The sequence below is a fragment of the Dasypus novemcinctus genome, chromosome 10 (genome assembly GCF_030445035.2).
Source record: "Dasypus novemcinctus isolate mDasNov1 chromosome 10, mDasNov1.1.hap2, whole genome shotgun sequence".
NCBI lineage: Eukaryota > Metazoa > Chordata > Mammalia > Cingulata > Dasypodidae > Dasypus > Dasypus novemcinctus.
The window spans coordinates 81,838,245-81,864,292 of NC_080682.1; the positions used below are offsets into that span (position 1 = coordinate 81,838,245).

The 26,048-nt window shown below is 39.5% G+C and overlaps 1 protein-coding gene across 8 annotated transcripts in view; it reads right to left on the reverse strand.

The window, feature by feature from the left end:
- The window catches only part of MICAL2 (microtubule associated monooxygenase, calponin and LIM domain containing 2), a 229,449-nt gene that overhangs the window by 19,882 nt on the left and 183,519 nt on the right, over positions 1-26,048 (reverse strand). For all 8 annotated transcript variants that reach the window (XM_071218210.1, XM_058305719.2, XM_058305718.2 and 5 more), the window contains 3 exons: positions 8,733-8,848; positions 4,814-4,906; positions 2,411-2,504 (listed from right to left, as the gene is read on the reverse strand). In XM_071218210.1, coding sequence (XP_071074311.1) covers positions 2,411-2,504; positions 4,814-4,906; positions 8,733-8,848 — 303 coding nt within the window. The remainder of the gene's footprint in view (positions 1-2,410; positions 2,505-4,813; positions 4,907-8,732; positions 8,849-26,048) is intronic.

Sequence of the window (26,048 nt, forward strand, 5' to 3'; positions counted from 1 at the left end):
GAATTTGAACACAGGACCCTCTGATGCCTACAACTCTAGTTTTTCCACTACGCCTGACTGCCTTCCTGTGTCATTAATGGCAAACTGAGGCCTGACCTAGCTGTGTTGATTAATCTGTCTCCTTTCCAAGGCTCTCACAGAAATCAGATCATTTGAAAAGACCAGGGCCTGGGCCGTCTTGATGGGGAATACCACCAAATACCAAGCAAGACAGTTCTTTCTACTGCAAGTTCCAGCAGCAGCAGAAGAGACAAGCAGTGATTTGCATGGCAAGCAGCAAGGCACAACTGCCATTTTTGTAATGAAGCCTATCTCTGACGAGTGGTTTGGGGTTTCTTTCCAAAGAAATCTACAGTGTATTCTAGCAAAAAAAAAAAAAAAAAAGATCGATATTTATGGGTCATCTTGTGCATGCCAGGCCCAGGGGGCTTTCTCATGGCCTCACCTCAGTGCTAAGAAACAGTTAGGATTACGACTCCCACTTTCCAAAGGAAACTGAGGCACGGCGGAGTAAAGGCTGACTCTAGCCTTTCCCTCACCTCCAGGGACAAATCAAGGATGGAGCTGACAAAGCCGAACCTCAGGGCCCTGGCTGGCGTGGCCCCCGGCAAGGCTCTGGAGGCAGCCCTCGCAATTTTGCAGGCAAGACTTGGAGCTTCAGGCCTCACAAAGTCTGGACCTGCCCCTGCTAGTGTCATTGCTCTCAAACAACTGAGCTTGCAAAACCATTTAAATCCTAACCTTTCTCTATGTTGTTTAACAAGCAAACATACTGTTCACATCATTGCACATGAAGATGTGCATTTTCAGTGTTTGGTCTTTCACACTTTATTTCCAAATTACAAAAGGCTAAAGACATCACATCACAAAACTAGAGTCATTGCCCCCAACAAACTTTAAGGGCCTCCCAATCACTAGCTACACTGCTGCTAGAGGGTTTCCAAAAACGTGTCCATTTCCCAAGTTACTCCTCTCTTCAAAATCCCTCACCACTGGCTCCTATTCTCTAAGGAATTCCTTTCCCCCCTCCCGCCCCACCCCTTTTTTTTTTTTTCTTTCCTTTACATTTGATTTTTGTAGGAACTGAAACAATCTCCTCCCCATTCCCTGGCTGACTCCCATTCCTCCTCTGGTTCTCATCTCACCATCACCCCAACCCAGGAACCTAGCCTGACCCCCGCCCCCCAATTCAGTCAGGAACCTCTTGATTTTGCTCCCATTGCACCCTAATGCTTGTTTCTAACACAGTTCTATATTGTAGTTTATTTACATGTCTGCATCCCCTGTTGGACTATAAGCTTCTCAAAGGCAGGAAATGTTGTACTCATCACTTGAGACCAGTGTCTTAATGTCTAGCACATAGTAGGTCTTCACCAAATGAATTCTGTTTGAATCTGAATCTATCAGTGAAATAGTTATCATGTGTTGTTGTACTTTGTGCCAGTCAATGTACTAATTTAAACAGCATATACATATATTTTTCTTCTTTAATCTTTGTCAGCTTTATCAGCACAATTATCCCCATTTTAAATGAAAAAAAACTAAAGTTTATAAAGGTTTTATAACATGACTAGCCCAAGGTGACACAGTTAGAAAAGGAAGAAACGCAGGACTTTATCTCTAAATCTGGGCTTTCAACTACTATCAATGTTGCTTTCACACCCAACTATTTCTCCTGAATTTATCTCAATTGCTGAATTACAAAAAACATTCACACTAGCTGCAGAGAGGATGGACAGACCGGAAAAAACTCAGTGACAAGGCCCACGGCCAACCAAGGTCCCTGGAGATACCCAATCGGACCACCAGTTTGGAGTGGTTGTGAATTTACCACCACTGTTCCTGTTGACAGGTCCACAGTGGGAGCAGTGGTTTGAAGCTGTATGTACCCCAGAAAAGTATGCTCTTTAGTCAATCCATTTCTGAGGGTGTGGACCCATCGTAAGTAGGATCTTTTGGTTCCTAGATCTTAAGATGTGACTCACCTCATTCAGGGTGGTTCTTGATCCTTTTACTAAAGTCTTTATAAGATAATAAAATTCAGACAAAGAGAGAAAAAGCTACAGAAGCAAGAAGCCGAAAACAGTGAAACTCAGAAGAGAAGGGAGAGACCAGCAGATGCTTTCACGTGCATTGCCACGTGGCAGAGGGGTCCAGGATCAATGGCAGCCAGTTCTGGGGAAGAAAGCACCATCTAGATGATGCTCTGACTTGGACATTTTCATGGCTTCAAAACTACAAGCTTGCAAGCTAAGAAATTCCCATAGTGAAAGCCAACACATTTTACGGTATCTGTTTTGGGGCAGCCTCACAGACTGAAGCAGCCAGCGCAGGTCTCATTGTTTTGCCCAGATGGACAGAGCCATTCTTAGCCCACTGCCTTCAGACCCAAGCCGTGCTCAGCCCGTACCTGCTTCTCCTCTCAGCGCCTTCTCCAGCCTCACGCCCTGGGTCTCGTATGCCTTCTGCCACTCCTCCACCTCCTCCAGCTGCCTCTGGATGGCCTGCAATGCCAGCATCACACGTCACGGGGGCACTAGGGACATGCAGAGTCATGCGAGGGGGCCGAGCGTGCCATTTACTCCCAAGAGGACAGAGCCCTCTCCCCTGAGATTTTACCTCCTTCATTTACTGAGCAATCACCTCCAAATTCCCCAACAACCAGACCTGAGGTTTTCCTGCTTTAGTACAAAAATATAAAACTAGGTATCAGTGTGCATGTCCATTCTGCCCCCGAGTAGACGTCATAACGGTCCCTGTGACATGGAAGTGCTCAGGGCAGAGGCTGTTAGGCACTGAGCGGTCCTCACGGTTTTTATCCCTAATAGCTCCTAGTTTCCTTGGAGGCCACAGCCTTTGACTATGGTTCTGGCCTCATGACCGGAGCTGTAGCCACTACTCAGAGGGGGGCAAGGGCTCTGGAGGAAACACAGAGTGGGCCCCCACCAGCAGACAGCTCCCAAGAAGAGGGTCTGGACACGAGAACTGGAGCCACTTCCTGGGGTTGGTGTTCCTTTCTGGAAATGTCCTGCTCCTATGTGCAGCTGTAGATTGTACTTACTCTTTCTTTGCCCCACTGGGCTGATACCCAAGGCTCTTTTACTGTAGAGGGGTTACTAGCAGGCTACTAAGGTACGACAAAAGCCACTTAAACCCATCAAGGGACAGCCTCACACCAGCCTTACATTCACCGAAGACACCTATTAAGGGTTGGGACGAGACTGTTGGCATTTATGTTTATTTTCTGTACTAATTGCTTCTCTCTTATGTATATTAGGAAAGAAATTTGGGGGGCAAGCCTTTCCCATGTAAAGTTTGCCCAGCCCCATCAATTGTTTCTCCTTTCCAACACTGTGCTACCTAGAGGTGTGTAAGTCTTTTGGCAGAACAGACTTCACACCTGGCAGAACACGCGTATGAAGGGGGCTGCCAGCTGTTTGGGCAGGCAGAATGCACGCGTGCTGCATCCTTCACTTTTCCCCAATTCTGTCTCCCACCCTTTCTCCTTAAGTCCACATCTTTCTAAGTCTCCCTGAATCCAGGAGTCCGAGTGCAGGAGCACCTCCAACCCTGGGAAGAGACCCAAGTAGGGGCCGAGCCTGAGCAGCTGCTGGGCTCTTCTTATCCCAGCTAAGGGCGATGAAGCCACAAACAAGAAATCTGAACTAAAAGGGCAGTCTGTCCAAGATTACTTGTAATTTCATGGCCTTTTCCTTTCTTTCTCTCTTGTAAAGAAAATTATATCTCTATAAGCCATCTCTTGCTGTCATGGTGCAGAATTGCTAAAAGAAGGGAAAATTTTAAACTATTTTATTACTGAGTACTGTGAAGTGATGGTCATTCTTTAGAAACTAAGGAAGAAATTCTCAAAGATTAATAAAGGATGTTATGGGTGCTAGCACCTGAGGACTCAAAAGGCCACTGTAATTCTTTTATCACCACCTATCATCTGAAGTTTTAAAACATGGAGGGGAAATGGCTGAGTTTGCAATGAAGACTTGTCTTGTTCTTAGAAAGGAAAGTTGACATGTTTCAAGGACACCTGTTTTAGGAAATTGAGAGTGGACAAGGGTGGGTTTATGGGAATTCTCCCTGGCCACTAAGTGAAAAGGGGGGCTGCTGAGTCAGTTCCTATGCAGGGGAAAGGAGGTTGCATTAAGCGACTTTCTTCTTGTCAGAAACAACTTACAGGACTGGACGGCCAGATAAAGGACTAATTAGAGACAGTGATGCAGGGGTACACACTGGCTTGATAGGAGCAGTCATTCTAAGTCTTTATGTCCTAAAACCCAACTGCTCTTCAAGACTGGTGCTCAGTCCTCTGGGAGATGGAGAGCGCCCTCACTAGCCACATCCTTTAGCCTGCCTGTGACAGAGGTGTGCGATCAACTTGGGCTGAAGTTTTTGAAGTAAACAGTCAGGCTAGGATATCTATATTAGAATCCTGGATACTTGTGTTTCTGATTAACCCTGGAATGGCGAGAGCCCCAGTACTTGTCAGTTTGGCAAAAACATGGTCAGAAAGTTTGGTGGAAGGTTTGCATCCCCACAGAGGACTAAAGTCCTTGCTTTGCAGCACTCAGGATGATTCCCAAGGCCACTGCGTAGCTTGCATTCCCGCCTCTCTTTGCAGGACACGTCTGCCGAGAGAGGGGGCGGCTTAGCCCCGGATTCTCCAGGCCCAGAGCCCCACCAGAGATGGAGCAGGGGCCATCGGAGAAGACAGAGCGGGCTGCTCCCACCCCGCCTCCCCCAGTGTTACACAAAGTTCTTTCGGTGATAGATGCCAGGGGTCCTAAACCTGGTTTCTGACCTGAGCTTTGTAAAGTCTTTTCAGTTCTTCTTGCTTAACCAATTGCTTTGTTGCTTTCTCCAGCTTCCATCTTCTTTTAAGTGTCTTCCTCTCCTAAGAAAATCAATAGACGGAAAATAAAAAGAAAGGAAAAGTGTCTGAGAAAAATGGGATTGAAATGCACAAAATGCTTTCACAGACTTCTGCTTTCTCCAACTATGTGGTTCCTAGTCACTGCTTAGCTTCTAAAGCACTGCCATCCAATAGAAATGACCTCAATGAAGGAAATGTTCTATACTGTCTAAAATGTGGGATATCTGTGCTGTTTAAAATACAGAAGCCATTAGCCATATGTGCTGATTGGGCACTTGAAATGAGGCTAGTGTGAATAAGAAATTGACCTCTAAATTCTATTTAATTTTAATTACTCTAAATAGCCAGTTGTGGCTAGTAGGCACGTAGCGGAATACGGGTATATGTGTGTTTGTGTGTGCAGGGGTATATGTAGATAGGTAGGTGGGAGTGGCTTATAGAGAACTGACTTGGTTCATTTGAGGGAAGGAATAATACTTGAATTATATTCCACATTGGTGCTACCACGAGGCCCACAAACACACACACACACTACATGAAAACTAGCTAACTTAAATAGTCCTTAGGGTGGGTCTACATTGCTTAATTAAACCTGGAAATAGAGGAATATATCTAAAGAATTCAAATGAACGTACCTGCCCCACTTCACTTTATTTGTGTAAATAAAGCATTAATGTTTTGTGTGTGCCTGGCTTATGAAAAAAAAAAGCATCCAAAATTGAGGCATGTGAATTAGATATCTAGATCTTGATTGTGTCACTTCCAGGCTTTAGGAACCAGATAAAGAAGAAGTAGTGTGTCCAGTTCAACCTATTGGAAAGTTCATGTCTGATAGGAAAAGCAGCAGAGACTCATGGTTGAGCACTGGTGCCTGGCTGACCTATGTGAGCTTTGGCACGTCACTCGATTCTCTGAACTTCTGTATCCTCTTTGAAGCAAAGGTGAATAATTAATGCCTACCTTGTAGGGATTAAACAAGGATTAAATGAGACAATGCATGTCAAACCCTTTGCAGAATTCTTGAAAGAGTTGTAGGATCAATAATTAAATGTTACATTGTTAATATTATTGCCGTTTTAAAGCTAAGATCTATTATTTCCCCCCCACCCGCCCCCGCCATGTATATGTGTGTACATGCGTAAGGGTATATATAATATGTATAATATATATATATGTATACATATACATGTATCCCTAGTATATAAAATAAATATTCTAACCGGGCTATGAGTTTGCCTTCCCTAGCACACACACATCAGCTCTCTACAAAGTAGCACGAGGACTAGAGCATGCCAGAGATGTCAGCAGAAGCACCTGGATGCCTGCCATCCAATAGTTGTGGTTGAATTGTATGTTTACCCATTGAAAGTTACTAATGGGGAATGAAGACCTAACACGCTGGACCCCAGACACTGCCAGAGGGGTCCAGGTTCACAGCAGAGGTCAGAGACTGTGCACGGAAAGCACTACGTGTTAGCCCCGATGGATCCTTATCATTCTGTCGCCCATCCCATGGATGTGGATGGAGAGACCATCACTGTGCTTAGAAAGCCCCAGTTTTGCAGCTTTCGAACCTCCTCAGATCATCAGTGAAGTCATTAGTCTCAATGAGAAACTTTTTTTCTAGAATTCTCCTTGAATCTAGAATTCCAAGAATTTTTCTCGTCCTTGGAAGAAAATTTTGGCACTCAGAAATCATGCTTATCCCTGTTTCTAGGGGAAGACTTCCAGATGAACTGTCCCCACTGTAGAGTGGAGGTTCTGGGTCTCTTAGGTGGGGGGATCTCTGCCATTAGGCTGCCAGGACCTTTCAAAAGGACTTGGGAAGGGGAAATCAATGGGAGTTGTTGCCCAGAGATGGTCTAACTCGAGCTGTATGAAGAGTCAGTTTATTTATTTAACAAACATCTCTGGAGCTTACGGTATACTAGCCTACATAATAAATCCCAGCATTTATTGAGTGCTATGTGCCAGATACTGAACTAACGACTTCACGTGTGGAATCTCACTTGTTCCTCAAACTGCATGCATGTTATAGATAAGGAAATCAAAGCTCAGAGAGGTTAAATAACTTGCCCAAGAGGACACAGCTAGTAAGTGGTAGAGTCAGGGTTTAAGCCCAGGTAGCCTGACTCCGGTTTCCACTTTTCCATCCCGCCTGTCCTGCCTTTCCTGTGTCCACGGCAGTGTCTGCACTCCAAAGACCCCTGCTCTGTAATGGGAGCAGGGAAGAAATGTAGAAGTAAAAAGTCAAAGTCTGCCCCTAAATGAAGACCAGCGAAGAAGAAACTCTCCATATTCTGTCAGTGTGAGTCCTCAGGACATGGTAAAGGAGTCGCCCTCTGCCAGCTTCCCTTCCTGTATGAGCGGCCGCCTCAGAAGCCAGGTGCCGGCCGTCCTTCCCACCAGGGAGGCCTGGGTGGCCACTGGCTCCGCTCTGAGCCTGCGGGATGAGAAGGAGCTATTTGCAACATGGGCCCCGGATATCATGGCCTTGCTCTTCCGAGGGGTTTGGGCCACTTTCATTTTCCACGAGGGAATGGCTGGCTAATGCTAGGGCCTCTGTCGCATTTGAATACAGAATTAGTTCAGGGTCATCCACTCAGGGAAATGGGAAGGGCAAGAAGGAAACTTCAGAAATCAACACAGCACGGAATTCATTCACGTGAGGACTGCACTAATCAGACAACAACACTGAGAAATGAGAAATCCATACATAGCCTTTCCTGCACACAGGTACCTGCTATTTAATTCTCTCCCCATGGCCCCCTCTCTTTTTCTGTCCCTCTCTCATCTCTCACTCACCCACTCACTCAGGGTCCAGCCTAGACCCCTCCTGACTTGCTCCAGGCTGAGCCAAGGGAAGCAGGAACCCCCGGGTGACTTGAGATGACACCAAAGCTCGCAATGCCAGATATAGAAAAGTTGAGTCTAAGTAAATAAGTTGAGTTCTCTCCCTTCCTCTCCAGATCCTGATTCAACAAATAAACACTGCTTCCTAGTGAAACCCTCTTCACTATCCTTCCAGGAAGCATTTTAGGTCTGGTGTTCAGCTCCTCGGTTCCCTGAAAAGGCTTTAGACCGGATGGAGAAAGAAAATGACAGGGGGCTTAGGTCGTGGGATGTGTGTCTCCATGTGTGTGACCTACAGACACATTTACAGACTTAGAGTGCTTTGCATGTGTGTTTTTATGAAGCCTGTGTGTATGAGAGTTGCTTAAAGCATTCTCCAGAAATATTAATGTTCACTATGCAAAGAGGAGAATGGCCATCCCCTCAGTCGGCTCACGGCAAGTCCCTTACACAGCAGAATCCTAAGAGTCCATGACTAGATGCAACTGCTTGGTTCATTTCATATTTCTGATTAGAATAAACACAACATTTTCCATGCAATCTGCCTCTAGTGCTTCTTAAATGAAGCTATGCCTTCCCTTGGGAAATATGCATCTGCTTATTGTAATTTTTCAATGGTTTGCTTGTTGGACCACATATTAAACCCACTTTAAGAGTTGCAGTCACCAAATGGTTTCAAGTAACTTGTCTTTTTTTCCTTCCCAATTTGAGTCTCTGAGAAAAGCAAACTTCTGCAAGCGCAGCAAAACAAAACAAAACAAAAACACAACAAAAAAAGAAAAAAACAACAACAAAACCCTACCCCAACCACCCCCCAAAAACCCAGATAATTCTTGGGGCATTTCAGGTAAAAAAAAGAACAGCTGCTGCCGTATGCAATGAAACATGAGCCTCTAATGAAACCACTGCAGCTGGAGCCCACATTGGGACTGAAATCTGGATGGTAAACGGCCCCTCAAGCCAAGGGTCTCTTTGGTTTGCCAAGTGCTGTTACCTTTGACCGCAAGGAAGGCTGGGGATCGAATTCTTCATCTGCAGAGGAGGAGGGAGTGGAAGAGGCCGAGGAGGCAGCCTCGGTCACCTGCGCGTGGATGGGGATGTGCTTGGGGCCTGAAATGGGAACAGAAGAACTCACTGAACTGCTTTCCTCCCTCTTTCACGAACCAAAGTTGCCTCCCCCTCCTCCCCTCTAAGCCCCATCCCCTTCCTCCCTGCCTAGCCTTCACTGCACCTGCTGTGTGCAAGTGGAGGCTGTACCTAAGGGCAACTGGAAATGTGGCTTTCCACGTTAATTACATTTCTGGGTCCCTGCCAAAAGCTTTGCAGCTGTCTTTTCATATGTATTTTTAAAAAACAGCAACAAAACACAAGGTATTATGCAGAAATCAATTCCTTAAACACCCTTGATATGGTATGTTGCTAAGAATGCATTCAGAGATGAAATCTATTATTAAAATGCATGTCTGAAGTTAACTGAGTTACCTAAATGCTTGTGTAGGTTCGCTCTGCAAAGTAATTGAATGCAAAAAAGTCGGAGCCAGCTCTTAAACAAATCGCCCTTCTGCGGCTCACAGCATCTGGCACCCATTTTTACTACATGACATCTGCTCAGTGTAAAAAGAGCTGGCGTCAGAATGTCTGGTCATAGAAAAAAAATCCCAAATGTAATCAGAAGCAAAAGGACTCTAAGCCCAAGGTTTTATCACATAGTCTCATGCAACATAAATATTTCATTAATTATGGCTAAACAAATGCCACTTTTATTTTCCCAACTTGCAGATATTATCACATCATCGAAGTGATGATTCAAATGCCAGGAAAAGCAGTTTAAGATAGGGATGGCTCAACAATGCGGGGCCCACAGGACAGCTGAAGGCTCAGACAAGAGAGGTGGACGGTCAGCGGCAGCGAAGTGACTGCTTTAACCAGAATCTCTTTCGAACTGGCTGGGAGCCATGTGTGGTATGGTCTTCCAGGGACCACAGGAGGCTTTTATTCCTCTCAGCAAGAACATCTGCCTCTACATCAACCTGATGCAGTGTTAGTGATTAATGTCTGGATTAACCCACTCTGAATACTGAGTATCAGAAGCAACTAGGGCTCCACGATAGGCGATTTGCTGATCTTTACTCTGCCGTGGCAGTTTATATCTGAGTCGAAATGTGTGTTTGGGGGTGGGGTGTTGGGCGGGGTGAGGGGCAGCGAGCAGGCTAGAAGGAAAATTCCAAGTGGAATAACATCCTCCCCAGCCCGCCTTTTCCTCACCATAATTTTCAACTATTCACCCAAGTGGGAGAAACCAACTTGGAGCACGGTTACAAATTTATTCAAAGCAAAATAATGTGAAACATCTATGTAATAACATAGCCTCCCTAGAGAGGCAGTTAACTGTTTTCCACTCTAATTTGCCAGATGGGAAAGCTCAGGTAAAGGAGAATTAGAGAGCAGTACAACAATGGGAGGAGGCAGTTGTTAGCAGTGAGCTGAGATTGTTTCTCAGCTCCTACCTAAATCACCACCGGACAATTTAGTCACTGAGTCTGTACTTCTTAGCTTGTGTGAGCTTGAGGAACTAACCTTACCTCCCTAGGTTTCTGGCGATGATGATTTCTAACTTACGGGGTTGTTGAACTGTTACAGTTGTTGCATTGTTGCGACCAATAAAGAAGCAAAGATAATGCAATGAAACTAGCCCAGTGCCTGATACACTGGAGGTGCTTAATAAAATGTTGCTTTCATCATTGTCATCATCATCACCATCAGTCCAAACTAAAAATACTATAGTTTTCTCTCAAAAAGCAGAGGCATTAGCCCAACTGAACAATTAACTTTCATTTTATGGGAGTATAATAACTTCAAGTTGACAATATTTCTAACTATCTAACAAATAAATCTAGTATATCCACTGAATTTCATTTTGAAATCGAAGAGAAAATGCTTCGATAAATATAATGTATTTCTTAAGCTTCTGGCAAGAAAGAAGTTATAATAGTTGCCTCTAAGTCTCCTCTCCATCATGAAACCATCTATTCTGGGAGCTGTGGTTCACTTTTTGTTTGCAAAGTTTTAAAAACTTTGCAGCATTGTTCCGCTCTGCTCATGTTGGAGTGATTGATACTAGAATTGATCTTCCACCACAAAGAACTAGAAATTTGGACAAAACATATGAAGCATCTGTTTCCAGGCAATAGACAACCGGCAGTGTAGAACTGTGATAAAGGAAAAAACAGATGCAAAGGAGATAAGTCTTACAATCACCCTAGCTTTCTGCCTGCAGGCACTTTCCAGACCAAAGTGCCAGAAGGAAGAAACAGAGCACAGCAGATTCACTGAGTTGAAAAGAGAGTTAGAGTTTGGGGAGGCTGGGGCAGATGGAATTTGTGGGCCAGAGCTCTGGAGAGGAGAAAGCTCTGCAGAAAAAGAAGTAAGCATAGGAGTTTCCTTGAGTTATTACATAGAGTGAAACCCTATGCAGTTGGGCAAGTAAATACAGGGGACATGTGGACAAAATAATTTCTGAAACATTTATAGGACTGGGCGTGTTCAAGGTCCACGCAGACAGGGTAGAACAAACATTGGGGACATTAGGAGGGACCATGGAAGAACTATATTTTACTAGGAGGAATAAATTAGGCCTAAAGTGAAGGCTATTTTAGATTCACCTGAACAAAGCTTAGAAACAAGCCTTGATAGGAACAAACTGTACTTCAAGTTACTTTACTCCTGCCAAACATCCTTTACTCCCTATTTAACATTCTTCAAATGAAGAAACAAAATATTGACACTCTTCAATGTAATAGTCGCAAAGTCTAGCATCCCGTAAACCATCAGTTTGACATGCAATAGTCAGCAGGCCAGTGAGTCTGTAATGAAGAGAAAAATCAGTCTGTGAAAACAGATCCAGAAAGGACAGGCACAGTAGAATTAGCAGACTAAGATTTTAAAAATAGTTGTTATAAATATGCTCGAAAATTTAAAAAGAAAAACATGGACATAATGAGGACAGAAATGGAAGACATCGAAAAAGAACAAAATGAATTAAAAAAGATGAAAAATACAGAATTTGAAATGAAAATGAAAATTTCACTGGATCAGCTTAGTAGCAGATTAAATAGTACAGAGGAAAAAAATAAGTGAAATTAAAGAATAAAAATAGAAACTCCCCAAAAAGAAGCACAGAGAGAAAAAAAAGACTGAAAAAATGAATAGAGTCTGAGTGACCTATGGGACAATATCAAGGAGTCTAAAACACATGTGAGGGGGGGCACTTGGCCCAGTGGTTAGGGTGTCCGTCTACCACATGGGAGGTCTGTGGTTCAAACCCCGGGCCTCCTTGACCCATATGGAGCTGGCCCATGTGCAGTGCTAATGCACTCAAGGAGTGCCCTGCCATGCAGGGGTGTCCCCCACATAGGGGAGCCCCACGCGCAAGGAGTGCGCCCCGTAAGGAGAGCCGCCCAGCGAGAAAGAAAGCGCAGCCTGCCCAGGAATGGTGCCGCACACACGGAGAGCTGACACAATAAGATGACGCAACAATAAGAAACACAGATTCCCAGTGCCACTGACAACAACAGAAGTGGACAAAGACGCAGCAAAATAGACACAGAGAACAGACAATTGGGGTGGTGGGGTGGGGAGGGGAGAGAAATAAATAAATAAATAAATAAAATAAAATAAAAAATAAAAATAAAACACATGTGATTGAAACTCCAGAGGGAGTTATGGGGAGACAGGAACAGAAAAAGTAGTTGAAACATTAACCTCTGAAAATCATCTAGATTTAATGAAAACTACAAACCCACAGATTCAAGGAACCTACCACAGGTAAGCTAAATGCAAAGAAAAACATAGCAAGGGTCATGATAATCAAATTCTTGAACACCAGAGATATAGAGAGACTTTTAAGGCAGTTGAAGACAAATGACACATTACATGCAGAGAGCAAAAATAGGAACATCCAGAGATGTTTCATCAAAACCTATATAAGCCAAGAGACGATAGAACAACTGCTAAATGCTGAAAGAAAAAAAAAGCTGACAACTTATAATTTCCCTCAAAATGAAGGAAAGATAAAGGTTTTTTCAGCAAAAAAAAAAAAAAAAAAAAAAGCTGGGATAATTTGTTACCAGCAGAAATACATATAAAAATGTTTAAAAGTTCTGTATACCATTTACACCCACTAAAATGGCTACTATTTGTATTAGTCAGCCAAAGGGGTACTATTGCAAAATACTGGAAGTCTGTTGGCATTTATAAAGAGTATTTATTTAGAGTAGCAGCTTACAGATACTAGCCCATAAAGCATAAGTTACTTCCCTCACCAAAGTCTATTTTCACGTATTGGAGCAAGATGGCTGCCAACATCTGTCAGGGTTCAGGCTTCCTGGGTTCCTCTCTTCTGGGTCTAGCTTCTCTCAGGTTTCAGGGTTCCTCTCTTCTGGGACTTGCTTCTCTCTCCTTTGTGTGCTTACTTCCTGGGGCTCCAGCTTAAGGCCTCAGCATCAAACTCCAACATCAAAACTTCAACATCAAAAAACCTCTAACTCTGTCCTTTGCCACGCCTTTTACCTGTGAGTCCCCACCCACCAAGGGGCGGGGATTCAATGCCCTACTGATGTGGCCCAGTCAAAGCCCTAATCATAATTTAATCACACCCAGGTACAGACCAATTTATAACATAACCCAATATCTATGTTTGGGCTTCATAACTATATCAAATTGCTACACTACTTTTAAAAAAACAAACAGAAAATTACAAGTGTTGGAGAGGATGTGGAGAAATAGAACACTTATTTTTGGCTGGTGGGAATGTAAAATGATGCAGCCACTATGGAAAACAGTTTGGCAGTTTGTTAGAAAGTTGAAGATAAAATGACCATATGACCTGGCAGGAACTCAAACAGGTATTTGAACACTAAAATACATAGTGACATTATTCACAATTGACGAAAGATGGTAGCAACCCAAATGTCCACCAACTGATGAATGGATAAATAAAATGTGGTATATACACACAATGGAATATTATTCAGTCACAAAAAAGAATGAAGTTCTGATACATGTGACAACATGGGTGAACCCTGAGGGCATCATGTTGAGTGAAATAAGCCAGACACAAAAGGACAAATATTGCATGATCTCACTGATTTGAAAACAATTAGAATAAGCAAACTCAAAGAGTCACAATATACAATATAGGTTACCAGGGGATGGGGAGGGGAGGGAATTGGGAGTTAACGCCTAAATTGCATAGAGTTTCTATTTGGGATGAGAAAAAAGTTTTAGTAATGGTTGGTAGAGATAGTATCACAACAATGTGAATGTAACTAACAGCACTGAATGATATATTTGAATGTGACTAAAAGGGGGAATTTTTACGTTATTAGGATAAAGATTTTTAAAAAATCCATGGGATGATACAACTCAGTGAACTCTAAGGTAAACCATGGACTATAGTAATAGTACAATCACAAAAATGTGTTATCATCAAATGTAACAAATGTACCACCCTAAAGCAAGGTGTTAATAATAGTTGGTATAGGGAAACCCTGTAGGTGATGCATGATTTTTCTGTAAACCCATAACTTCTCTATTAAAAAAATAATGAAACAAAAAAACCTTTGTTTTGTTGTGGGTTTACAGAACAAAAGGAATATAATAGCAGATGAAATAAAATGCTCCAGAAATGGTAAACATAAAATAATGTTTTGGGCTTGGTTTTTAACTTCTTTAAAATATAATTGTTTAGGGAAGTAGATATGGCTCAAGCAGATGGGCACCCACCTACCACATGGGAGGTCCCAGGTTCAGTTCCAGGTGCCTCCTAAATAAGACGAGAAAGACAGTGAGCTGATGTGACAGGTTGGTGCAATGGGCTGGCAAGATAAGAGACAAAATGAGAGACACAATGAGAGACACAACGAGCAGGGAGTAGAGGTGGATCAAGTGATTGGCTCCTTCCACCCTCATGGGAGGGGCCAGGTTTGGTTCCTGGTGCCTCCTAAAAAGAAGACGAGTACACAGTGAATGGCCACAGAGAACAGACAGCAAGCACAAATAACAAGGGGGTGGGGAAAAACAAATACATAAAATAAATCTTTAAATATATATAATTGTTAAATGCAAAATATACTCATTGTAGGTTTTTAACATGTATTGAAATAAAGTATTTGACAGAAATAGCACAGAGGAAGGAAATCAAAATATATTGTTGTAAGAGTAATATCATACCTGCAGTGCTATAGCATGGTTTCAAGGTTAGGCTATTAAAAGTTAATGATTGAGTAGGTATAACATGGGATATTTCTGAGACATTGGAATTGTTCTGCATGACATTGCAATGACAGATATAGGCCATTATACATTTTGTCAAAACCTATAAAATTGTGCAGTGCAAAGTGTAAACCATAACGTAAACCATAATGTAGACATATGTTAGTAGCAATGCTTCAGTATGTGTTCATCAATTGTAACAAATGTACAACACTAATGAAAGTGTTGTTAATGGGGAAAAGTGTCAGAGGGGGAGGGTGTAAGGTATATGGGAATCCCCTATATTTTCAATATAGCATTTACATAATCTAAAGCTTCTTTAAAAAATAAAATAAAGGGTTAATGATTCAAGTCATAAATCCCAAAGGAACCACTAAAAGAAAACCAGAACAAAAAAGTATAGCTAATAAGCCAATATCAGATGTTAAATGAAATAAAATGCTCAATCCACAGAAAGGAAGGGAAAGAAGAAAAATACAGAGGGCATTAACAGGAAAAAATATAGCATGATGGTAGACTGAAACAGCTATCTCAATAATTTCATTAAATATCTATAGTATAAACACTCTAGTTAAAATTCAGAGATTGTCAGATTTGATTTTAAAAAGCAAGACCTTAACATACATTGTCTACAGAAAGTCCTCTTTAACTATAAAGTTGAAGAGTAGTTGGAAGTTAAAAGTAAAAAGATAGAAGAGCTATATCATGCACACGCTTATCAGAAAAAAGCTAGAGTGGCCATATGAAACAAAATACAGTTTTAGACAAGGAATATTAACATAAATAAACAATAAAAGGGGTAAATCTGTTAAGACAAAACAATTTAAAACATATTTGTACTTAATTGCAGAGCTTCAAAATATATGAAGCCCCAGTTGATAGAAATGAAAGGAGAAATAGACAACCTAATAATTATTGATGGAAGTATTAACAATCCTTTCTCAGCAATTGGTAAAAAAGTAAACAAAAATCAATAATAGGGAAGGCAATATGGCTCAGTGGTTGAGCTCTGGCTTCCCACATATGAGATCCCAGGTTCAATACCCAGCTCTGATACAAAAAAAAAATTAGTAATAATATCTGACTTCTATATACTATACAACAACTGGACCCAGCTGGTATTTATAGAACATGCCAATAACCAACAACAGAACATACATCCTTTTCAAGAGCACAAGGAACATTCACTAAGATAAACTATATGCTGGGCTATAAAACAATGTCAATAAATTTAAAAGGACTGAAAGAATAAGGAGTATGTTTACTGACAACAAGGGAATTAAATTAGAAATCAGAAATCAATAACTGAAAGAAACCTGGGAAAATCCCCAAATATTTGCAAATAAACAACATACTTCTAAATAATCCATGGGTCAAAGATGAAATCTCAAAGGAAATTAGAAAATTGAGTGTAAAGAAAATGTAACATATCAAAATTTGTTGAATGCAGCTAAAGCAGTGCTTGAGGGAAATTTATAGCTTCAAATGCTTATATTAGAACAGAACAAAGGTCTAAAATAACTTATACATGCTTATACTGTTAAGAAGCTAGAAAAAGGGAAGCAAATTAAATTCAAATAAAGAAAACAGTAGGAAATAATAAAGATAAAAGCAAAAATAATAAAATAGAAAACAGAAAATCAATACAGAAAACCAACAAACCCAAAAGCTGGACAATAAAATTGATAAATCGCTAAAAAAATCGATAAATCGCTAACAAGACTGATTCCTAAAAAAATCAAAGAAATCAGGCACATATTTTCATTATCAGAATTAAAGAGGAGACATTAATTCAGATTTTACAACATTAAATAAATAAAAATGAACTATTACAAACAGCTTTATATCAATAAATTTAATAACTTAGATAAAAAGGAAAAAATTCCTGAAGGGCACTAACTCCAAGAATGAGAGAAGATGAAAGAAAAAAAATTGAAATAGTTCTATAGGTATTAAAGAAATTTGGAGTTGTAAATAAAATTATCCGACAAAGGAAAATCCAAGCCTATATGGCTTTAATGATGAATGCTATCACTGATTTAAGGAAGAAATAACATCAATCCTATGAAAACTCTTTCAGAAAAAAAGAGAAGGAAACCATTCCCAACTCAATTCATAAGACCCACATTACCCTGATAACTAAACCAAAGTCATTATACAAAAGAAAATTAAAGACCAATATCCATTATAAACATAGCCAATGTTATTAACAAAATATAAGCAAAAACCCTGAAACATATAATAGAGTCAATATATTGTAACCAAGTAGGAACTATCCTAGAAATGCAAGATTGGCTTAAGATTAAAATAACAATCAATATACCCCCTAAAATTGGAAGCAGTACTCAAACAGTTATTTGCACACTGACGGAAGGTTTCTCTGAGGAGAGTATACCATTTTTTTCTGCTTAATATCTGATATTCAATAAAATATTATCAGACACTCCAGGAAAAAGGAACAAATGACTGAAAGTCAAGAGAAAAATCACACAATAGAAGAGATTTACAGGTGATCTAGATATTAGAATTATCAGACAGCAACTTAAAATTATGATAATTAGTATTTTCAATAAAATAGATGAAAAGATAGTAATTGGAATTGATAAAAAGAAACAAATGGAAATTCAGAAATGAAAAAATCAATAACTGAAATTAAATAAGTAAATAGATGGGTTTAATAGCAGATTAGACATAACAATGAGTAAATTAGTAAACTGGAAGATAGGTCAAAAGCAGATATACAGATTCAAACAAACAAAAAAAAAGAGATGGAAAATGCAGAAAAGAGTTGAAGAAACATATGAGAAACAGAAAAAAAGGACTGTCATCTTTGTCATTGGTGATCTATAAGAAAGAGAGAAGAGTAAGAATGAAGCAGAAGCAACACTTGAAGAGATACTAGCCAAGAAGTTTCCAAAACAGATGAAATAAATCAAGCTTCAGGTTCAAGAATTTGTGGCCTTCAAGTAGGGTAAATACAAATAAACTTCATAACAAAATGCTTAATAAATAAACAAACATAATGAAAAAAATCTTAAAGTTAGCTAAAAATACAGAACATGTGCAAAGTACTCACTGAAAAAAACAGTCAACTGACTTTTCAACAGAAACAATGGAAGCTACAGGCAATGGTATGACATATTTAAAGTGCTGAAAGAAAATAATAATGGACAAGTTGCAAGATTCTTCAATACCCTGAAGAAACATCCTTCAAAAATAAAGGCAAAATTTAAATGCATTCAGACAAAGGCTGAGAGAATTCTTCAGCAGACACACATGAAAAGAAATACCACAGAGAGTACTTGAAGCTGAAGAAAACTAATGCAGGTTGAAATCACAGTAACTCAAAAAAGAATTAAAAGCACCCCCAAAATAGAAAGCGTGTGAGTAAATCCAAATGAATATGGACTGTTTAAAACCATAATAAAATTACTATGTGTTAAAAATATATGTAGAATTAAAATACATGACAGCTGTGGTACAAAAGTAGGAAAAAGGTAAACAGAGTTTAAAGTTTTCTAAAGCCAGGAGAAGATAGAGTTAATTTAAAATAGATTCATTTTAGCTCATAGACTAATATTGTACTCTCATAGGTAAACACTAAAATAAAACAAACAAACTATAATAATTAAGTGTACTATATACTCTATTTAGCATAACTAATGTGTTAATAGAAGGGAAAATGTAATAGACACTACTTGATTAATCAAAAAAATGCAGGAAAGAAGAAAAAGAAACAAAGATCAGATGAGAAATGAAAAACAAATAGTTGGTAGATTTAAATTCAAATATATCAGTAATTATATTAACTGTATATAGACTATTCAAAGTAAAAGACAAAGACTATCAAATGGAATTTTAAAAAAATATATCCATATCCTGCTTATAGGAAAGATATTTCAACTATAAGAATATAATAAGGTTACAGTAAAAAGAAGGAAAAAGTGTTGTATCTACACTAAACATCAGACAAAGGCATTAAGGAAACAAATATTTCAAAAAAATAAGGGATATTTTATCATAATAATAGCATCAATTCAAACATATACTATAGCAATTCTAAATTTATACCAACATAATAGCAGAGCTTCCAAATACATAAAGCAAGGGAAACGGACTTGGCCCAGTGGTTAGGGTGTCCGTCTACCACATGGGAGGTCTGCGGTTCAAACCCCGGGCCTCCTTGATCCGTGTGGAGCTGGCCCATGTGCAGTGCTGATGCGCAAGGAGTGCCCTGCCACGCAGGGGTGTCCCCGCATAGGGGAGCCCAACGCGCAAGGAGTGTGCCCCATAAGGAGAGCCGTCCAGCGCGAAAGAAAGTGCAGCCTGCCCAGAAATGGTGCCCCCCACACTTCCCGTGCTGCTGATGACAACAGAAGTGGACAAAGAAACAAGATGCAGCAAATAGACACAGAGAACAGACAACTGGGGGAGGGGGGGAATTAAATAAATAAAAATAAATCTTTAAAAAAAAATTAATGAATTTAAAAGAGAAATATTAAACTCCACAATCATAGATATTTTAAGCATGGCTCTCTCAGCAGGTGATAGAACAATCAGACAAAAGACAAAAAAAGGATATAGAAGATTTGAACGAACCCTATTAATAAAATTGACCTAATTGATAAGTATATGTAGAACACACACAATAACCAGAGAATGTTTAAATGCACACTTAGGGGAAAAAAGCAAGATTGAAAATTTGTTATGTAAGATCGATCACAAGAAGCTAGAAAAAGAACATAATTGAACCTAAAGAAAGTAGAAAGAAGAAAATAATCAAGATAAGGGCAAATTATGAAAGTCATTAAAGATAAAGATAAGAACAGAAATGAAATAGACAATCTACGAAGTTAAAATGTGAATCTTTAAAAGACAAATATAATTGATAAGCCCCTGTAATAGTCAGGGTTCTCCAGGGAAACAAAACTGACAAGAGATATCTATAAATGAGATTTTATAAAATTGTCCCACGTGACTGTGGTGATGCACAAGTCCAAACTGTACAGGACAGGTTGCAAGCCAGGGACACCAATGATGGTCCTCAATGAGTTCCCCAGGAGAGGCTGGCTGGCTGAGGTAGAGATGGGAATTCTCTCTCTGAATACTGAAATCATTTCCTCTTTTAAGGCCATCACTGATTGTTGATGGTAATCTCCTCAGTTGATTGTAGGTGTAAGCAGTTATATATGCAATCACTCACTGATGATTAAAGTCCATGAAATGCCCTTGTATTACAATTAGCCCAGGGCTTACTTGACCAAACTGGGCACCATTATCTAGCCAGATTGACACATTAACCTAACCCTCACACCCCTGCAGCAGTCAGTCAAAGGGGTGCCGATGCAAAGTAACAGAAATCTATCGGCTTTTATAAAGGGTAAAAGATTAAAGTTACAAGGCCCCAAAGAGTCTAAGTTAAGGCTGCTTTCTCACCAAAGTCTGTTGCCAAGTACTGAAGCAAGATGGCAGGTGATCTCTGCCTGGTCTCTCCTTCCTTCGTCCTCTAAAGGCTCCATGAGCCCAGCTTCTTCCGATCTCAGCTATAGGCTGGCATAGGGCTCATCTTTCTTTCCAGGACTTTAGCTGTTTAAGCCTTCTCCTTTTTGTCACATGGCAGGACTGAAACGACCAAGTTCTCTCCTCTTCCGTGTGTCTTCTTGAGTGAGTGTTCATTTATATCAGCCCACCAAAGAGGCAGGAACTCAATCCGAGTGACGTCCTACTGACATGGTCAAATCAAAAGCCCTAATCTTTTATCAACTTAACTTAAAACCTTTATTTTAATACAATGAAAGGGTATCACATCCAGAAGAATAGACCAGTTTACAAACATAATTTTTCTCTTTTTTGGGGATTCATAAATAATATCAAACTCCTACTAAGAAATCATGAAAAAAGGATGGAAAACACAAATTACTAATATCATGGAAGAGAAATACTACATACTATAAAATGAAGATATTACATAAACTATCATATGCTATTACATTAAAGTTTTAGATAAAATGGACAAATCCATTGAAAACATGACAACACAATGAACACAAGAAGAAATAGAAAATATGAATGGTTCTATATCTTTAAAGAACTGAATACATAAACCACCACATAAAAGAAATTCTAGGGTAGATAATTTTATTGGTAACGAAATGTTTAAGAAAGACACAATACCAATCTAAAAACAAAACAAAACAAAACAAAAATTCTGCCAGGAACAAAAAAGAGATGGAACACTTCCCAACTTGTGTTATAAGGCTAGCATAAGTTTGATACCAAAAATCTAACAAGGATATTTCAGAAAGGAAAATTTAAGGCCAATATATCTCATGCACATAAGTGCAAAAATCCTAAATATAACTAGTAAAAACAATTCAGTGATATATTAAATGGCAACACTTTATGACCAAGTTGAGTTTATTCCAGGAACATAAGAGTGGTTTAAACATTTAAAAATCCATTAAAAAAATCAATCATTATAATTCAGCACATTATTGATTAAAGATGAAAATCATATGATTTTAATGGATATAGAAAAATATTTGATTAAATATATCATTATTCATGATAAAAACTAAAAACAAACTAGGAACAGTAAAGAACATCCTTAACCTGACAAAGGGTACTACCTTAGCTCGCTAGGACTGCTGTAACAAAGTACGACAAACTAAATGCCTTAAAACAACAGGCATTTTTTGTCTCACAGTTCTGGAGGTTAGAAGTCCAAATCATGGTTTCGGCAGGGTCATACTTCCTCTGAAACCTGTAGAGTTCTGGTGGTGGCTTGTCAGCAGTCCATGGTGTCCTTTGGTGTGTAGCATAAATCAATCTCTGTTCCATCATATATTGTCTTCACTCTTTATTTGTCTGTGTCCCAATTTCTTCTTTTTATAAGGACAACAGTCATATTGGATTAGAAACCACCCTTATCCAGTTTGGTCTCTTAACTAACAACATCTTCAAAGATCCTATTTCTAAATATAATCACATTTAACAGACAGGGCTTAGGGCTTGAACATATTTCTGGGAAAAAATTTCAATCCATAAAAGTCTATCTTCTGCCTTGTACACCCCAATTCATGTCCTTCCTGCATGTAAAATGCATTCATCCTATCCTAAACCTCCCCTAAAGTCTTAAGCCAGCCAGTACCAATACTAAGTCCAAAAATCTCATTTTCTAAGTCATCTAAAACAGGTATGGATGAGACTGTCAATATGATCCACTGTGGGACATAATTCTCTTCCTTTGGACCTATGAAACGATACAACAATTTATCTGCTTCCAAAATGCAACAATGGAGGGAAGCAGACTTGGCCCAGTGGTTAGGGCATCCGTCTACCACGAGAGGTCCGCGGTTCAAACCCGAGGCCTCCTTGACCCGTGTGCAGCTGGCCTTTGCGCAGTGCTGATACGCGCAAGGAGTGCCGTGCCATGCAGGGGTGTCGCCCGCATAGGGGAGCCCACGCGCAAGGAGTGCGCCCCTGAAGGAGAGCCGCCCAGCGCAAGAGAAAATGCAGCCTGCCCAAGAATAGCGCTGCACACACAGAGAGCTGACACAACAAGATGACGCAACAAAAGAAACACAGATTCCCGTGCTGCTGACAACAACAGAAGTGGACAAAGACGAATACGCAGCAAATAGACACAGAGAACAGACAACTGGGGTGGGGGGAGGGGGGAGAAATAAATAAATAAATAAATAAATAAATCTTTTTAAAAAATGCAACAATGGAGCAGGGATAGGATAGACATTCCCATTCTAAAAGGTAGTAATCAGAAGGAAAAAAAAACCTCACAGGTTCCAAGCAAGTATGAAACCTAACAGGGTGAACTACATTAGATTTCAAGGCCTGAGAGTAATCATCTGTGGTCCAATGATCTGCCTTCTGGGCCCAATGAAGTAGCAGCCCCTGCCCAGCCCTCCCCCCAAACATTGGAGTTGGTGACCTGCCCTTGCCAAATATCAGAACAATGGCCCTGCCTTCTCTAAATATTGGGGCAGTGGTCCCAACCTCCTTAAAACTGGGGGAGTGGCTACACTCTCTCTGAGCACCAGAGAGGTGGCCCAGTCTTCTTGGTCCTAGGATTTGGAATCATTCTTCCTTCCTCCTATCTCTTTCAATCTAGGGTGCCACTGCTTCTGCTGACATAAAATTCTTAAAAGCCTTGTTGGTTTTTCATGCAATTTATGGGGTATGAGCTGTCAGACAAATGGGTCTTCCACAGATCTTCCCTGAACAACTACATCTCTATGCCTGGCTTCTTTGGAGATGGGTGATTGGATCCATGAGACACATGCCAAATCATTTTAGCAATGGTTGCCCAGTCACATCCGTGGCCGTTTCTAGGGCACATTACAGTATCTGGGTAAGTTAAGAATTTTCCAAATCATCCAATCATGGTTCTTTTTGCTTAATGGTCCATTCCTCAATTTATATCTTTCCTCTTGAGTTTTACTATAAACAGCAAGGAAAAACCAGGATACATCTTCTATACTTTTCTTGGAAATATCTTTAGCTAAATACCCATACCCAAGTTCATCACTTATCAGTTCTGTCTTACAAGATTAAATATAATCCCTCTAATATTGGGAAAAGGAAAATAGTGCCCCTATTACCACTTTCATTGAGCACTATGTAGAAGGTCTCAGGAAAGAAAACTGGAAAGGAAAAAGTCAAACTGTCTTTTTCCTCATACAATGTGATTATCTATGTATAAAACCCTACATAATTCTATAAAAAAGCTAATAATTTAGTTTTGCAATGTCAATATAAAAATTAATTGTATGTCTATACATTAGCAATAAACAACTGAAAACTGAATGCAATGCTATTTATAATAGCATCAAAAACACAAAATAGCAATAAACTTAACAAAATATGTGTAATAGCTATACACCAAAAAATAAAAATAAAATAAAAAGCAAAAACCTGAGAGAAGTTTAAGAAAATCTTTCAAAAATGGAGAAATATACCATGTTCATTGACTGAAAGATTCAATATCATCAAGGCGTCAATTATCCCCAAATTGATCTATAGATTCAAAGCAATTCTAATCAAAATTCCATCACCTCTTTTTTTGGTAGAAATTGACAAGTTAATTCTAAAATATTTATGGAAACACAACAGACTGAGAATAGACAAAATAATTTTCAAAAGGAAGAACAAAATTGTAGGGTTTCTACTACCTGTTTTCAAGACTTACTCTAAAGCTACAGTAATCAAGGTTGTGTTGTTCAGTGTAAGAATAAGCATATAGATCAGTGGAACAGATTAAAAAGTACAAATATAGACCCACACTTGTACTGAATATAAAAAAAGAAGTAGAATTGGATTAGAATTGAGAGGTAAAAGCAATAAAGCTTCTAGGAAAAAAACATAGGAGACTGTCTAGTGACTTTGGGATTAGGAAATATTTCTGAAATAAAAATAAAATTATAAATGAAAAATCATTTAGTTAGACTTTATTAAAAACTTCTGCTCTTTGGAAGATATAGTGAAGAAAGTGAAAAGACAACTCACTAACTTGGAGAAAATTGTTGCCAACACCTATCTTATCACACTTAAAACTCAATAATAAGAAAGAAAAACAACCCAATTAAAATGGGCGAAAGAGGGAAGCAGATATGGCTCAAGTGACAGAACCTCCATCTATAATATGGGAGGACCTGGGTTCAATCCCTGGGGCCTCCTAGTGAAAAAAGAAGAGAAAACGTGCCCGCACAGCAAGCCAGTGCCCACTGAGTGCCTGTGTGGTGAGCCAGTGCCCCACACAAGTGAGTCTGTAGCAAGATGATGATGCATCAAAAGAGAGACAAGGGGAGAGTTAAGGTGAAGCACAGCAGAAACCAGGAACTGGGATGGCACAGTTGACAGGCAACCTCTCTCCCCTTCTGAGGTCTCCAGGATCAAATCTGGGTGAATACTAGAGGAGAGAAAATGAGAAAGAGAAGACAATACAGCAAAAGAAGCAGGGTGGGAGGAGAGAAAATGGGGGGGCAATAAATAAATAAATAAATGGGGGGCAATAAATAACTAAATCTTTCAGAAAAATGGGCAAAAGATTTGGACAGATACTTTATCAAAGAAAAAATACAAATGGAAAATTAGCTCATGAAATAATGCTCAATATCATTAGTCAATAGGGAAATGCAAATTAAAATCTTAGTGAGAGACTATTATATATACTTATATATATTTTATATATTATATATACTATTATATATATATACTTAGTGAGAGACAATTATATATACTATATATATATATATAGCTAAAGCTATTCTAGTATATATTTGCACGAGATTAGCTAAAACTATGCAGCAACTAGAATATGACTGTTGGAGAGGCTAATTTGGAAAACAGTTTGGCAATGTCTTATATAGTTAAACTAGAACTTACCATATGATTCAGCAATCTCACTGCTAGATATTAAGCCAAGATATATGGAAACATATATATGCGCAAAGAAAGCCCAAAACTGAATCCAACTTTTTCACTATCAACTAGTAAATAGGTAAGTTGTGGTACATACATACTGTGGAATACTACTCATCAATAAAAAGAATGAATTACTAATACATGCAACAACACATGAATCGAATCTCAAAAGCATTATGTTAAGTGAAAGAAGCCAGGCACAAAAGACAACATATTGCATGATTCCACTTACATGGCATTCTAGGAAAGGCAACACTATTGGGACAGAAAACAAATCAGTGGTTGCCAGGAACTGGAGTTGTGGGAAGGGGATTGATTCTAAAGAGGCATAAGAGAAATTCTGGAACAATGGAAATCTTGGTTCTGGAGGCAGTTCGATGATTAGATACATTTTTAAAAACACATGGAACTTACATTTATTTAATAACGATAAATTTAATTGTATGAAAATCATACCTCAATAAAAAAAATTAGGAGTTTGGTAGGGTAGTGCAATTCAATTTCTTTGCTATGCAAATATCAATCAACAGAGAAATGGGTGAATCACAGTATATTCTCATAATGGAATATATACCACAATGAGAATGAATGATACAGC